The sequence below is a fragment of the Filicampus tigris genome, chromosome 9 (assembly GCF_054856515.1).
Source record: "Filicampus tigris isolate MCC_2025a chromosome 9, RoL_Ftig_1.0, whole genome shotgun sequence".
Lineage (NCBI taxonomy): Eukaryota > Metazoa > Chordata > Actinopteri > Syngnathiformes > Syngnathidae > Filicampus > Filicampus tigris.
Genome location: NC_141225.1, coordinates 2,493,825 through 2,510,197, shown reverse-complemented (window position 1 = coordinate 2,510,197; position 16,373 = coordinate 2,493,825). Strand labels below are relative to the sequence as shown.

Sequence of the window (16,373 nt, the reverse complement as noted above, 5' to 3'; positions counted from 1 at the left end):
CTTAAAAAATAGGTGTTTACGTCTAAACATTTTTACACGTGAAATGGTACGCCCTTAAACCCTTCGCAAATGTTCTGCGTGTGCACAAGCGATAGTGCCGCCATTTTCTGGTTTCGGTTAATTTTGCCGCCCTCAGATGGATTGCGCTGACAATTTTGCCCCTTTACTTTCGTGTCGCTGTAGGCACACATCTTAAAAGGGGCGTGTCCACATCGAGGTATTGTGTGTGTGTAAGAATTTTTTTCTTAACCGGAAATGCTGTCATTCTGTGCCGCTACGATTGTCGCCATGTTCAAAATCTGCGAAGCTTTATTGGGCGATCTGCATTTGTCGAACAACGATGTTTAAATAAAGAAATGGATCGTTTGAATGAATCAAGGTAAAGTCAATCATTGAATAAGAGCATCATGTGTGGTGCTTGTGGTCGTTTTTGTCATCGTTAAATCGATCGTGTCCCCAACGGCCTAAGCCTTCGTTGCCTTTTTAGCATCCGTAGCTATAGCTAGTTTGCGTTTAACGTGGGGAAACTAGAAAACGCTCTCCTGTAGTTTTGGCCCAGTGTCCTATGTCAAGTCGTGGTTATTTTTTATACACCAAGTTCTTTTCACATGTTTGAGAATGGAGGTTTTGCAACTGTTTATAAATTCAGAACAGTGACCCCGAGTTAGTGATTTCGTAGCAACTGCCTCAATCCGTACATAAAACACAAGTCCGTATTTTTACTCATATTGTGGAATTAAAATCAAATTGAAACATTTTAAGCATTTAACAGAATGTTCTCCATATCAAGGATAGAGGAAGTCTCCTCTTCTGCGGAGCAGATAAACAAAATGATCGAACTCCCGAACTACAGCAGCCAGTTGATGCAGCAACTGTGGGCCCTGCGGAAGGAGGGCCACTTTTGTGACTGCACCGTCCTAGTGGGAGACAACCCTCACCGTGCACATAAACTGGTGCTCGCAGCTTCCAGCATGCTTTTCAGGTATTGTATTTGTTTTTCCCACGACCTACTATTAAGATATATTCCATTTCCATTTATGGTATATCTGAAGCGCTTGAATAGTTTTTAGCGCTGAAAGTCAAAGTGTGGGAAACGGTACGTGGATTCCATCATTCGGTTCTATGGTACACCCATAGCCAAAGCACAAAAGCTTACTTTTGTTTTAACCTTCCTATATCCAACCAAACTTAATTTTCAAACTTTGCCTAATGTTAGATACAACTCAAAGTACATACTTTTCATACAAGTACAATTAAATTATGTTCAGTTGCATTTACTTTTTATGTACATTTGCGTCCTAATCTTTAATAAATGTTCTTAAACATTTCTTTAATGTGCAAGTTTTTTTTTTTTTTTTTTCACATAAGGTACCCAGAATTATAAGAAAAAGTGGTTCTGACTGAAAAGAAATCATCTGTATCCCTTTAGGTCGCTGCTGAATTTTTCTGATACTGTCTCCATCGACACTACTTTGGTTTCCTCGCAGGAGTTCAGCTGTCTTCTGGATATGGTCTATACAGGCAAGCTACCTTTGGGAAAACATAACGTCAGCCGCATCATCGCTGCTGCAGACAACCTGCAGATGTTTGATGTAGCCGTGAGCTTTAAAAATGTCCTCACCAACATTATCAACCAGCAGCCCTTAGGCTCTACCCCTTCTGCAGAGAGCCCAACCCTCACCCCGGAAAACAAACTCCAGAACCCAAACCCTGAAGTTTCAGTTGATTCGCCCAGGAAGGACAAGTCAGCTGAAGCTGGGATCCAGGTGGAGGAAAAGCCAGAGGAAAATAAATGTGAAGATACAAATGAAATTGAAAAGGAGCCTTTATGTAAAAGAATCTGTTCAGAGTCTCCAGGTCAGTTTCTAAATGCATGTCGAATAATGTTTTTTTTGGGGTCGGGGGGTTACTGTATTCAAGATAAAAATACATTGTGTTTAAGGACATTGTGTCCAAAGCTATCCACTACAGCCAACTGTCAAAACAAAAAAGCAAGTATTGTAAATATTGTTCATGGGTAAGATTCCATGTCATACTATCTGTTCTCAGGGCCTGAAGAAAACGAAGCCACAGAAAGTGTAGTAGTAAAAGACCATGCAACAGCCACCAAAACCACGCCTAGTTCTTTGGAGCTCTCATCTCAGCTGACCGAGCAACTTGCTAGTGTCCCAGATGTCGTTCAGATCTTGAGCCAATCAGCTCACAGCTGTCTGGAGGAACAGGAGAGACAGGTATCCATCCTCATCCAGTCTCAATTACATCACACTGGAGCTCTTCCTACTCAAACAGGTAAATTATAAATCAAACTTGCCTGTAGCACCTCTTTGCCCATGAGCTCCAGTGTGAACCAAACATGGACTAATTAGAATTAAGATTTGTACACCATGGGCCTGATTTACTAAGTTGTGTGTGGAATAATTAAAGAGTGGGTGTGACCTACTAATTTCAGCATGAAAAAAAAAATTTTCATGTTATCTCCCGGGTTCAGTGTTGAATGCGAGTTTGAAACCAAATCTGGAATTTAGGAACTCTGATGGTCACTCTTCATATTTCGTGGCTTTTTACCTGTTTATTATACTCTACAGTGGTGCCTTTAGATATGAGCACCTTGATTTATGAGTTCTATGAGATACTAGATTTTTGGGGGATTTTTTAAATAGATATTAATGTGCTTCAGACCCCCACCGATAAATGTCGGAACACACTTAATATCTTGCGGCCACCATCAGTTCACATTTGTTATTTTGCAGTGAAACCACACAATACTACATAAAGGTGGTATCTCACTGAGCAGTGAAGGCTTGCAAACGTAGCGAGTGTTGTTTTTTTACAGGGTTCGTTAAAGGTTCCAAAGGCATTTGCAAGCCATTGGCTAACGGTTTTACATGTCACAAGCAGTTTTTCTTGTAGCCATCAAATTTTGAACATGTTAAAAATGTCTTTGCAACAAGAAAAACTGTTTGCAACCATTAAAACAGTTTGTGAACATCTTGCCAACCTTTAAAAAAAACCCTATCGAAAAAATTACGTTGGTTACATGTTCAAACACTTGCAAGCATTCCCTGCTCTAAGGTACCCTTGTGTTTTGTGCTCGCATTTTCCTTGTTTGCGGCTTATGTGGAGAGCAAATGTTGATTCAAGGATAAAGGAATTTTATTGTCATACTAACTCACATTTCCACATATGGCACAGAATACAATGTCTTAGGTCTTATAGGTTAGCTCAGTAAGTCCCAAGACTTGTGAAAATAAAAAATACAACAACAAAATAAGATGAAATGAATACAATGAAAAAGGTAAGGGAAATGCTCATTCATGGTTTGAACGTGTACGCAGATGCAGCAAGATGGGAATGCAGCAAAAATAAACATACAAGAGGCTTTAATGTGCATGACACTGTACTTACAAGGGCTTTGTAGTTGTGGGTGGGGTGGGTGTGAGGATAACGCAGAGTCCCTCACTACACACTCTGGGATATTGTCAGGGCCTGCATGTTTGCGGAGGTTACAGTAATCCTTTGCAGGGTTCTCCTTGTTTATGCTGGGGACAACCTCAGGGGCGTGTCATCGGGTAGTGGTGTGACTCTGACGTTGCGGGTGTTGTTGTTGGGCTCCTCAAAGCGGATAAAGAGGGCATCTGGTAGGGAGCTAGGGTTGCCAACCGTCCCTGTAAAAACTGAATTGTCCCGTATTTAGCAACGTAAGTACGCGTCCCGCATTGAGTTGTAAAGGGACGCACTTTGTAGCGTAATATCGTCAGAGTAAAAAATGTGTAAAATGTCGATGGAATTAATGGAACAACAGTTCTGTAACACACCACCTCCGCAAAGGCTAACTTCAAAATAAAGCTTACCAAATAATACATTGCATCATTGATACCCATACAATAGCCTTAGTAAGACTTTTACTTTGAAGTTGACCTCTGTGGTGGCGTAATAGCTAACTTGACTTCCGTTTTCGACATCGCAATTTGCCACCTACATCAACGCAACGCTATCCCGAAGTCATATTCAGTCGCGAATTTAGGTCGCTAACAAACCGCTAGTTAATTACGCTGTCATTGTATGATACGACACAAGTCTCCGGCGTTAGTAGCAAGCAGCTGTTATCATTAGCAACAAATGCCTGGCTGGTACTTCAACAGCTGTTCCTTTCTTTTTTTTTAACTTCTTTTTCAATGTTGTGGAGATTATTTTGTAATGCGCTGTCCATGTGTAAAGGAAGGTGCCTTAAATTGCACTTCAAGGAAAAAAATAAAGAAAAATCCTTGTCTTCATTTATTGTATAAAAACACTTTTATTTTATAGGTGGTACAGTGTATAAAATAACAAAGTATCCTTCCTTATATTGCGTTCTTAAATCCTAAATGGATTTAATGCTAATTAAGCATTAGTAGTTTTTTTTAATGGGCAAAAGTGTTTTATAAAATAAATGAAGTCAAAGTTCAAATCATCTTTTTTTCCTTTTTTCTTTTGCTGATCCGAAACATAGTTCCAATCTCTGACTCAAAATCCGTGTCCGATCTGAACCGTGACTTATGTGATCCGTTGAACCACTAGTGAGTACCAAAGTCAATCTCCTGGTACTAATGTGAGTAATCCATGAAAAAAAGGATGTGCACCCCTGTTAATATGGGAACGTACAATGAATGGCAGCATTGTATGGACAAACAACATATAATAATTTTGGGGTGGAATAAACAAGTACAATTGATTGACAAGTATGTTAAATAGATTAATAATACATAAAAGTAATAAATTGATAAATAATAGATAAAGAATACACACACACAGTCTTGCATTAACTACAAGTCCAAACAGATATGCATAATTCTTACTGTACAGGCAGTCGATATACTACACTTAAACTATAAATATAGTAAAGAGTAAGTGGAGAAATATGTGAAAATGTTCTGCTGAACTGATTAAAGGTGAGCTCATTTTAAGCCTCAACTATGACATGTCTTGCTCTGAGTTTTACCCTGCAGTTGTCAAAGACGTTTCTGCCAAGGCAGAAAGCTCTTTGCCCTTGGCAACACGTAGTGAATATTCTGATTGGATAACAATAGAATCCTCTAAATTATAGATTACTAAATATATATATGAATTAATTGCAAATATCACTACTTTATCTTGAGGATCAATACTTAAAATTGAGGCCTCTGGATCAGAATATCGATATTTTGGTATAGATACGACCATCCCTCGTTGAAGGCGGTCAGGTCGGCCGTCCCCGTCAATTAGGTGTCCCTTATTTATCTTTCAGGGAGTTGGCAACCCTATAGGGAGCGGTCTTTTGACTCTTGTGCATCTTTGCTGTTGTAGTTTGCGGTGGCCCTGGATTTCCTGAGCATATAGGAGTATTGAGCACTTCTGCTGCTCACAGCCAGTTTGTGCACTGAAAGTGAAAATAGTCTTGTTTTATGTTCGGCTGTTTTTCTACATAAATTACTGTTGAGTGCAGTTTTTCTCATGAAAAACATGTTTTAAAAACGAATTTAGTTTGGGGGAATTTAGTTTTAATTTTGTTTTTACTCATTTCAGGGGGGGAAAGATAGATATATAATATAACAAAAAGGTCAGGGAGTATTCAGGGTCATCACCATGCCTTAAAAAGTTAAATGGAAAACTTAAACAGGAGCTCCAAATACTTTTCTACAGTAAATGATGTCCTCCAACTTCTCAAAATGACAGATGTTAAAATTTCATTCATCTTTGTTTTGATTTCAACACAGTTTTAATTTATTATTGGCCATCAGTCTTTTAAAAAAAAGACCAATGTCGATGTTCGTCAAAACCACGAATTCCGGCGCTGATAATCGGCCCGGCCGATAATCGGTCTATCCGTAGTCTTGAACATATCTCCGGCGATGAACTCAGGTTCACTGTATAACAAAGTGGTAGAAATTGCTTCAAAAAATTTACAAAGGCCTCTCACATAACAATGAAAACAGACAGGATTTCTTAAATGAGATTATGATTTTTCCTGCCAGTTGGTGTGCAAATGCTGTAAAGAAGCTGACCCGCACTCAGTTGTGAGTAAACTGTTGGCCGAAGTGGAGAAGGGACTTCTTAGTGAGCAAGCTGTCCTGAAACTGCTCTGCAGTGTCCAACAGGGAGCTCCCTCCTTTTTCCCTGTGTCGTTGCTCTCGCAGCTGGAGAAGTTGGAGAAGACGCAGGAGCCAGATGGACACCAGACTGGAAGTAAAGCAGCAGAAATATTGTGTGAGCAGACACACCACTTAAGCAAACTGAAAAACAGAAAAAAGGCCGCATTGGTGATTGTGCTGATAATTTGTCTTAACTTCACAGCTGACTCGGAAGTGGAAAAAAGCAGCAGCAAAAGTGCAATAACGCTGGAGAAAAGCAACATAGAAGAGCCTGAGGTGCAAGACAAAGATGAATATTCTTCATCCTCAAAGTCTTACTGCTGTCGCTGGTGTAAGAAGAGTTTTGCCTACAAGTGCCGAGTTATGGCCCATATGAAGCGCTGCTCCATGTCCAAGGATTGTCAGCTGCAGTGTCCACAATGCCCAATGAAGCTGGCCAACAAGCGGGCTTTACAGCGTCATTTGACCGAGGTTCACCCGAGTAATGCAGGAGACAAGAAGAAGGTAGCCTGTGACCTCTGTGGGCGGACCTTCGCACACCCATCAGGTGAGTGTTTGCTCACGCGTCAGGATAATAGTAGCAGATAAGGAACAGGTTTACTTTTTATTTTTTGGCTGCACTATGCATGTCTTCATAACAGTCCACGCTGATTGAGTAATTGCATTTAAGTTCATATCCCATTTTGAGATGTGTACGGAAGAAACAGTCGAGCACCCGCAACATCAGCATCCAACATACACATCAGAAATATGAGAGAGAGAAAACAGAATGCCAGTGTAGAGCAGTGTTTTTCAAACTTTTTTGAGTCAAGGCACATTTACTTCATTGAAAAAAATCCCGCGGCACACCGCCAGCTGAAACTGTGAAAATGTTTATTATAAAAATATAAGTGTTATATTGTTTATATAAGCATTTTTTAACATAGAAGAATGACGTTGTATTATAACGTCTTGAATAGGACACAAAGAAAAAAGTATTTTATAATGTTTCATATTGATACTTACTCAGTGTGAAACATGGGCCTGTTTGGCTAAACATGCGCCACTAATTCGCTTGTCTCCAAACAAAGACAATTAGCAGGGGTGCACATAATGAGTACCAGGAGATTGACTTTGGTACAGTTCAAATTGGATTTTGAGTCACGGATCGGATTGTATTTCAGATCAGCAAAAAGAAAAAAAGATAATTAGAACTTTGACTTCATATATTTTATAAAACACTTTTGCCCTATCTATCTCAAAAGATAGTTTTATATATATAAAAGATATATATATATATATATGTATACATATGCATATTTATATATTTTTTTGGCTTGTAGTTTATAACAAAGCACTGTCCAGAGCAGGAGGAGTTGTAGTCAACGCAAGCCAATCGTTTAGAATGAAAACATTAGTTTTTGTTTCATGTCATGCTGTTGTGTCTCTGCTCCTTGCATATAATTACTGTTCAGGTATGATTTACCACAAGCGGACGGAGCATTTTGAGGAGAAGCCGTACGCCTGCGAGACATGCGGCGCCAAGTTTCCCGCCACCTCCTCTTTGAAGAATCACATGCGGCTCCACACGGGAGAGAAACCCTACCACTGCAAACACTGCGACATGAGCTTTCGAGTGGCCGCCGCGCTGGCCTACCACACCAAGAAGAAACACTCTGAGGGTGAGGCATGACCACACGCCATGCACTTTTCATCGTGGCGCGTTTACATCATGACTGCAAGTTGAATGCACACAGGTCAAATTTTTAAGATTCATGACTATGGAAGTGCTGTCATTGCTGTGTTCTTTTAGGCAAGATGTACGCGTGTCAGTATTGCAAGGCTGTCTTCGCCCAGTCAATCGAGCTCACGCGGCACGTGCGGACACACACGGGCGACAAGCCCTACGTATGTCGCGAATGTGGAAAAGGCCACAGCCAGGCCAGTGGGTTGACTGTCCACCTGCAAACCTTCCACAGTAAGAACACACAAAACTGTCTGTTTCGTCATGGGTTGTGCTCTTTACAAGGATGGTAAGGCTTGGATTTGATAGAAAGGGGCAGAGAGCTCTTTATTGAAGGAAACGTTGATTATTGTGGTTGTAGTTTGCAGTGTTCACGGTGGACGAGTGGCTGTCACACGTGCTTTAGAGTTCTGAGTTTGGGGTTCAACTATGGGCTCTTGGCTTTTTGTGTGGAGTTTGCATGCTCTTCCCGTGCTTACGTTGGGTTTTCTCTGGGTACACCCACATTCCAAAAGACTGCCAAGACAAAGGCTCTAAATTGTCCATAGGCGTTGAGTCACGTAGTAAGTATGTTATTGTAAATAGTCAGAAATCTCGAAAGAATTTAACTTTCTAAAAAAGATCATTTACAGAACGACTCTTGTTACATCACGCAATCATAACAACGTGTAGCCCCCGACTACTCAAAGATAGTGTTATTTTGATATCAAGTAAGTTGGACCAGATTCTAGATTTTCGAAGGCTACAATAGTGGTAAGGGCAGGTGTGCAAATGAAATAGCTGGAGACAGAATTGAGCAACAAGAATAAATGTATTAAATGTAAACAACAAAAACTATCCGGCATCTATATACATGTGGTACCATAGTTCACAATTGAAAAAAATAATACCCGAGTCCTACTGAGCTCAGTAATATTCAGTCTTTTAGTCAGTCAATGTCCTTTTTTTGTAGTCTTAGGTAGTCCTTGAAGAAGTGGTGTAATAGTGGTAGTTGGGTTTGTTACCACGTGACGTTTCTCAAAGGGTAGTGAAGAAGGTTTTCTTATCTCAGTTGGGGTTCTGGGCACAGGCTCGCCATCGAATGAGAATGAATCTTCTCAAATCTTCTTGTACGATGTCTGTACCAAGGTAAAAAACCTAGCCAAGACGACGTTCTAGTATGAACACGGTCGAACTGTCATGGACCCTCAGTCCCCGCTGGGATTCACACGAGACGGTATATTAGCATCAGCACTCAAAAGAAATTGTCACACAACCATTCAGTTGGGCATCCAAGCGGAAAAGAACGAAAAAGCCAAGGTGAACTCGATGCACACTTCCTCTTACCAAAATAAATGTTTTTCAAAGTAAAATGGTGCATTAAAATAAAATATTACGTTTTCTCTACTGGGTTACAAACGGAACCAGCAAAACAGTGATGATGTTTTAGTTGGGACTCCGAAGAGCAAGATGCACGCCATTTATGCACTCTCCGTCAAATTTAATTGATTATTCAACAACTAATCGATCATCAATAGGGTTGGGCACCGGGAACCGAGTCTACAACCGGGACTAGCACTTCTAATCGTTCAGGTTTTAAAATGTCAGTGCCACCTTTCGATTCCTAATCCGTCTCGCGGAGCCGCCCAAAACAAAGTACCAATAGTGTGAGCATGGCTCTTCAATCGACAGTCACGAGCGTAGTACAACCAATAGGAAATGTGTGTCCGCGCCGCGCCCACGAGCAGCAAGTGCCGAGTCTGCCGACGTCACACAGACAGCAACGAGGACTACAGGATAATGTTTGCGGGGTGTGATAATTGTGAATGTTCGACACAGGTCAAAAGTGTGGCTGCGCTTCATAAAAAAAAAAAAAGAAGAAAAAAAGGCCAATCTGCTCAGTGCAACACGCAAAAAAATAATCTTGTGCAAAGTGTCGTATTCTGTAAATATATGCGTTCAACAGAGGGCAAGAAGTTGTTTGTTTTCCATCAAGTTACTTATTATTTTCCACATACTTCCGCCTCTACTCCTATTCACGCCCTTCAAAATAAAAGCATACCAGCAAACCATTACACAACACAGATGAGTTTGTACGTCTAATATGATCAAACACCTTCGCTTCGGTGGAATTGTTAGAGTGTTCCGTCTTTGACTCTTTGGTCGACCTACCGGTGTTCTGAAATTCCTCCACGACGAGACTTCCTACAATGCTTAGTGTGCTTGCGCACGCATGCTCACAACGCCGACAGTACAGTGAGTCAGAATCGTGTGATTATACGAAATATGTTTAATGTCCGCATCGAGCACAAGTTTTTCTTTTTAGTTGCACACTTGTCTTGCCCATGGGTGTTAATTAAGTAGCATTTTTGTATTGTATTTTCTTGAGGTGCTCCAAAATGAAGCTCTCTTGTGGATAATTCAAGCTCATAGGTTTGATATGAATTTGTCAAAAATATCAATTGAGAAAATAAAAGGAAAATTCATAAACAGTAGAAAAGTTCATGAAACAAATATTTGAGGGAAAAAAAAATCGCAATCGAGAATCGTTAGGAACCGGAATCGCCCAAATTCAAACAATGCCCAACCCTAATCGTCAAATTAATTAACTATTTTGGTCATTGGTTTAATCATTTAGAACCATTGTTTAACTTAAAAGTTCAAATCCTGATTTCAGCCTGGTTTCTGTAGCGCTTCATGAAAGCAGACTGATTATGTTTTGAGGTGAATCAAAATAAGACATTTGCAAACATCTGCTTTTACTTTGGAAAACAAAGCCCAACATTTTTCCCCATTTTCTGAAAATGTTAGGGATCAAACCAGTGACTGAACAATGATCATCAATGTATGTGAAATTTTTTTTTTATTCTATTATGAACATAATCATTATTTGCAGCTGTAATATGAATAACTTGTAATTGCCATGTTGAACCTGAAGCAACCTCAATTAATAGCCAAGTTGTAGCTTGAAAAAGAGTGGTGAGTACATCACTCCCTCTCCTGTGACATTGCTTGATTTGTACTCATTTGTTTTACCATTGAACAATACATTTTTACATGATTGAATTATCATTAGAATAATTGGTTCTTAATAGGCCTGTGCAATTAATCGAAATTCAATTACAATTATGACTATTACGCTCTACGATTACAGAATTGTCATAATCGTTTACGGTTATTAATATGCATTTATATCCAACACCCTGTTTGTTTACGCAAGGAAATCATACTTGAATTTATACATTTGCACCTTTTATTTTATTTTTCAATAACAAATTTTGTAAAATGTTGCTCCTAAAGGAACTTATAGAATTATAGTGTTTCAAAGACATTTATTTGTCTTGATGTATATATATTTTTTTGCACTTTTTTTGTACCAAAAAATAAACGATTATTTTAAGAATCGTGATTTCAATTATTAACAAAAGAATCGTGATTAATATTCTTTTTCATAATCGCGCAGCCCTAGTTCTAAAAATAAGGGGGGTGCGACTCACTGAGTAATCGATGGAATAATCGCTAGGCGTATCGATTCCATTAATTTGTGATGGCATAAAAAGTCTAGAATTTAACTGGCCTTAAGGTGTAGGAACCCAGTCCTGATATCGTGAACTTTGCCTAAGCCCGAACAGAGTGTACACAAAGATTGTTTTCTATTTGCCTCTTGTCAGACATGTCGCAGCCCCTCAACTGTCAGAAGTGTTGCCTCAGCTTCCAGACTTTAGAGGAGCATCAGAAGCACATCGAGGAGCTCCACGTGAAGCTGTTGCACAAGTGTCAAACATGCCGCAAAGTTTTCACCAGCGCTGCATTGCTGGAGAAACACAAGTCCGTCCACACTGGAGTCAAACCCTACGTCTGCAACCTGTGCAATAAGTCTTACCAGGTAGGGTGGGCTCCCTCGTGTTGGCCGAGGCGGGCGTGTGCATGCGTCATTGTTTCATCACCCGCGCGACTTGGTACTCGGAATTGTAACTGTTCCCTCTGTGTTGCCATAGCAACTGTCGGGCCTGTGGTACCATAATAGGACCAACCACCCGGAGGTATTTGCTAACCAAACACAGCAACTGAAGACTCTGGTTCAGTGTGACGTCTGCTTCAGGTTCTTCCCCTGTGCCTCCAGCCTGGCCAAACACAAACAAGATGAGCATGAAGGTGACAAACGCATTCAGCAATCAAACTTGTCAGTTGGCATTGCAAAATGTTAGCGATGACATGATCAAGCGGCCATGTGAAGTACACTGGCACAATGGGACCAAATTCAACATAAGATGGATCAAAAATTCCAATTACAATAATGGAAACTTTTTTTTTTTTTTTTTTAATTCTGATACATTTATTTTATAATTGTGAAATCGATGTGGTTTTATCCTCATTGTTAGGCAGTTTGTAAGGTTTGTTGCTGCCACCCAATGGATTGGAATGGAACATTATGACAACTGCTCTTCAAACAGGCTGTTTTTTGTTTTTTTGTTTTGTTTGTTTAATCATTCTTGAGCTGAATAACAAATTTACAAGCACCGGCCTTCTTTGCTTGGAGCCAGCTGATGTCTTTTTTTCCCTGAAAAATGGCAAATATATTTTTTGTACTTATTGGTGGCTTTGTTTTCTCTTGGCTGTGTGCACGTGTCTCTCTCTCTCTCTCTCTCTCTCTCTCTCTCTCTCTCTCTCTCTCTCTCTCTCTCTCTCTCTCTCTCCTCTCTCTCTCTCTCTCTCTCCTCTCCCTCTCCCTCTCCCTCTCCCTCTCCCTCTCCCTCTCCCTCTCCCTCCCTCCCTCCCTCCCTCCCTCCCTCCCTCCCTCCCTCCCTCTCTCTCTCTCTCTCTCTCTCTCTCTCTCTCTCTCTCTCTCTCTCTCTCTCTCTCTCTCTCTCTCTCTCTCTCTCTCTCTCTCTCTCTCTCTCTCTCTCTCTCTCTCTCTCTCTCTCTCTCTCTCTCTCTCTCTCTCTCTCTCTCTCTCTCTCTCTCTCTCTCTCTCTCTCTCTCTCTCTCTCTCTCTCTCTCTCTCTCTCTCTCTCTCCCCCTCCCCCTCTCCCTCTCCCTCTCCCTCTCCCTCTCCCTCTCCCTCTCTCCCCTCTCCCCTCTCCCTCTCTCCCTCCCCTGCAGCATCCACCCTGCACTGCGCCCACTGCCAAGTGGCGCTGGGTGGGTCGGCGGAGTTGCAGGAGCACATCTGCAACCAGCACGCGACGAGCGGCAACCATTTCATCTGCCCCCTCTGCACCTTGGTCAGCACGTCCCAGGCGGAGCTGCAGGAGCACCTCCTCTCTTGCCGCATGGAAGCCCAGCAGACACAGGAGGAGGCCGGCGAGGGGGCCTCCAGCGCGCGCACTGTAAGAGCTCACTCGCATAGCACACAATCACATTTGGGTTGAGAAAACGCAGCCATTAGCTGGAACATACTTGGGAAAATAGTTGGTCTACTGAGCTTGTGTGTTGTGCAAAATGACAGATTTTTTTTAAATGTATATTAATTAGCATGTGATGTCACTGGTGCAGCCTACTTGGCATAAAATGTTTCTATGTGGACCCTGCACTACAATGGGTTTGACATCCTAGAATGAAATCCTTTAAAGTTCTGAGGGATGAAGGGAAGCAGGACGACGACACTCATGATGGTTGCAGCAGAATCGGTTCTGAAGTCTACAAAACCATTTTGACTGGCGGTTTTCAGAAAAATTGCATCCGAACTAATCGGAAGACGCTTCCTCGTGCAACAAGACAATGACCCAAAACACACAACAAAGGACTTCATCAGGGGGGAAAAGTGGAAGGTCAAGTTGATCACTGGACCATAACTCAGTAAAAGCATGCATTTCACCACCTGAGGCGGAGACTGAAAAGTGGGTAGATTCAAAGAAAAAGTGCTCTTTCCTGAGTTTTTTTTTTTTTTTTTTTAACACATCTAGATGTAAAGGTTTTCCGTATACACCCCAAAAAAAAAGGAATTGCTCCAATACTGGGAGCGGACTGCACATCAGTGCCACATCGCACCAGCCGTCGTTGTTTCAACCAAAGTGGACTTAATGAGAGATGGCCAGGAAAAAAAACAATGAAAAAAGCGAGACTATAAAATTTGTCCAATTGTCATTTGACAAACCTGCAACGTTTTGGCAAGGCGCATCAGCCGCAAAAATGAAGCATAGCAAGCAAAGAACACGGTCTGGGGCTGCTTTGCGGCGTCTGATGCAGCGCGTCTTGAATCTGTACAATGAAATCTGAAGACCATCAAGGTATTTGAGAAAGACGGTTTGGTTGTAGGGATTGCCTCAAAAGGTTGTGCGAGTGGAAGCCTACTGTCGTTTTTGTTCCATGAGTTTGTTTTTCGAAAATAATTCTGTTGAACCACAAAAGCAACATCTGATTTTCATTGGTTATTTTGGATGAAATATGTATTTATTAAGTCAGATTCAAGTTATTTGTGTGTCCACGGGTGACCACATACTTGTCAAGTTGCACACTTTTGGCGTAATTTGTACAGGTGAAAACCCCTTTTTTCAAACATGTATGCCATACATCGCTAATTTCTGCTCACGTGACAGCAGCCGTTCGAAAATAATCTCTACTGTGTAAGATTGTAAGGGCAAATTACAACGGAAGGACTCAGTACACCGACAGGTATGTGAACAGGTGAATTGACACTCTGTGTCCCTAAATGAATTTTTGACATTTCAAAAATGTTTTAATTTTTTTTGTAGCGTGTCAGGTTTTTGAGAGTTTCGTTTTTTTTTTTTTTAGTTTGACATATAAAGAGGCAAAAACGTTTCATTCAACCGTGCAATAAGAATGAATTTACACATCTGGCAGCACTTTAGTAAATCACAGCATTGGTCTCAGTTTGTGCCAATCTCACTCATCAAGCATTTTAGAATGCTTTTATTGAATGTGTAGGGCGTTTTTACATCTCCTGACATGTTCACGTGATGACAGAATGAATCCTTCAAGAGCTGCTGGGGAAATGTTCCCAAATAATGCTGGGCTGTGCTTTTGTTCCCCAATCAGGTGATCACCGTGCATCAACCAGACGGCGAGGCGGCGCAGGCGGCCAACTGCGAGGAACAGCCGCAGGCGTCCGTGAGCCAGCAAGTGTTTGTGGCTCTGGCGGGAGAAGGGGAAGGCGACCCCCCAGCCGAGGTGGTGGAGGTCAACATGTACGATCTGCTCAACAATTCAGTTACATTCATCTGTGAAGCCAAACCCTCGGATTTGTAGTTGTTTTCTGTCCATCTCCAACTGGTTCCATAGCCAAAGCTCACCACACTTTGAGCAATATAGGTCAACCTAAAGGTCCTATTTGCCGCTGCTCAGTGGAGAAACGACGTTGTCAACAAAGCCGACTAAATGTAGTAGCTTCACTTTGTCGCGTCTTTTGCCGAGATCCAGAAATCTACCTCTTGACGGCTAAATTCCCCCACTAATTAACCCATTAAAGCCCGAAGAAAATTTGGGATACGCTCCGACAACTCAGGGCACGTCAAATGTATATTCTGATGCATTTCTTTGGCTAAGAGACCGAGAATTGGATTAAAAAAAAGAAAATGACGTATACACTCTCCGGCTTTAAAGGGAGAAACACGGTTATGCGCTCCCGTCCTTAATGGGTTAATTAAAGTAGAAATCAACCCAAACATATTTTTTTCATGAATATTTTCCCAGCATGCCCAGTAGCCGAAACACAGCATTCGGATACATTTTGCGTTTGTGGAATATAAGTTAAGCAGCAAAATCCACTCGTTTTTAGCCATCTCTGGGGGCGGCCATTTTGTCTTCTGTCGACTGAAAATGACATCACACCTGCTCACAACGACCAATCACGGCTTACCTGCTTTCTGAATCTGAGCTGTGATTGGTCGTTGTGAGCAGTTGTGATGTCATTTTCAGTCGACAGAAGACAAAATGGCCGCCCCCCAGAGATGGCTAAAAACGAGTGGATTAACACTTACTGCACAAACGCAATATTTATCAGAATGCCCTGTTTCAACTAGTGGGCTTACAAAGAACATATTCTTGAAAAAAAATGTTTGCGTTGACTTTCACTTTAACAGAGCAATGTTGCGTCGTCTTGTGAAATTTCAAAACAGGTACCCAATTATTTGGATAATGACCGTGGTTTTATTATTTTAACATGAGTGGTGGTTATTTAAATAAAGCGATCAAAGCAATCTGTTTGAATTGCAGACTTTCAGCTTTAATTTGCAAATCCAAAACAGCCGTGTTTTGCATACCACCTTTTTTAGTGGCTCATAAGTATTTGGACAAAGTGACAGTGTAAATAGAAGCGTCATTTTATACTTGGATACAAATGGTGGTGTTTTGGCGATCTGCAAACTGTTGATCAAGCTACAGGTCCGCCCCTCCCCAACTTGTATTGCTTTTCATAGCCGTCGCTGCAAGTCAACAGCTGCCAAATGTCAACTGGAGACGAGGGCCTGGGTCCATTAATACGGAGTGTGCCGTGCGCTTAGTGCTATTCATAATCTTCTGTTTATTTCTACTCTACATGACAATGCGACAGATGTCATGCAGAAATGGCGATGAGTGAACTCACGTTAGCCGTAGTTGGCTGA

At 41.3% G+C, this 16,373-nt stretch overlaps 1 protein-coding gene across 9 annotated transcripts; it reads left to right on the top strand.

Moving 5' to 3' along the window:
- Positions 1-238: 238 nt before the first annotated feature.
- Positions 239-15,571, top strand: zbtb40 (zinc finger and BTB domain containing 40). 9 transcript variants are annotated; one of them, XM_086041863.1, is made up of 13 exons: positions 239-379; positions 791-982; positions 1,488-1,521; positions 1,641-1,857; positions 2,050-2,231; positions 5,991-6,222; positions 6,310-6,654; positions 7,562-7,768; positions 7,900-8,064; positions 11,481-11,695; positions 11,808-11,964; positions 12,913-13,139; positions 14,809-15,571. In XM_086041863.1, the coding sequence occupies exons 1-13, from the start codon at positions 357-359 to the stop codon at positions 15,016-15,018; spliced, it is 2,406 nt and encodes an 801-aa protein (XP_085897989.1). In that variant the 5' UTR covers positions 239-356; the 3' UTR covers positions 15,019-15,571. The 9 variants fall into 9 exon arrangements, with proteins under 9 accessions (XP_085897989.1, XP_085897988.1, XP_085897986.1 ...); XM_086041862.1 differs by having other exon boundaries at positions 1,638-1,857; XM_086041860.1 differs by having other exon boundaries at positions 1,430-1,521; positions 1,666-1,857.
- The last annotated feature ends 802 nt before the right edge of the window (positions 15,572-16,373 follow it).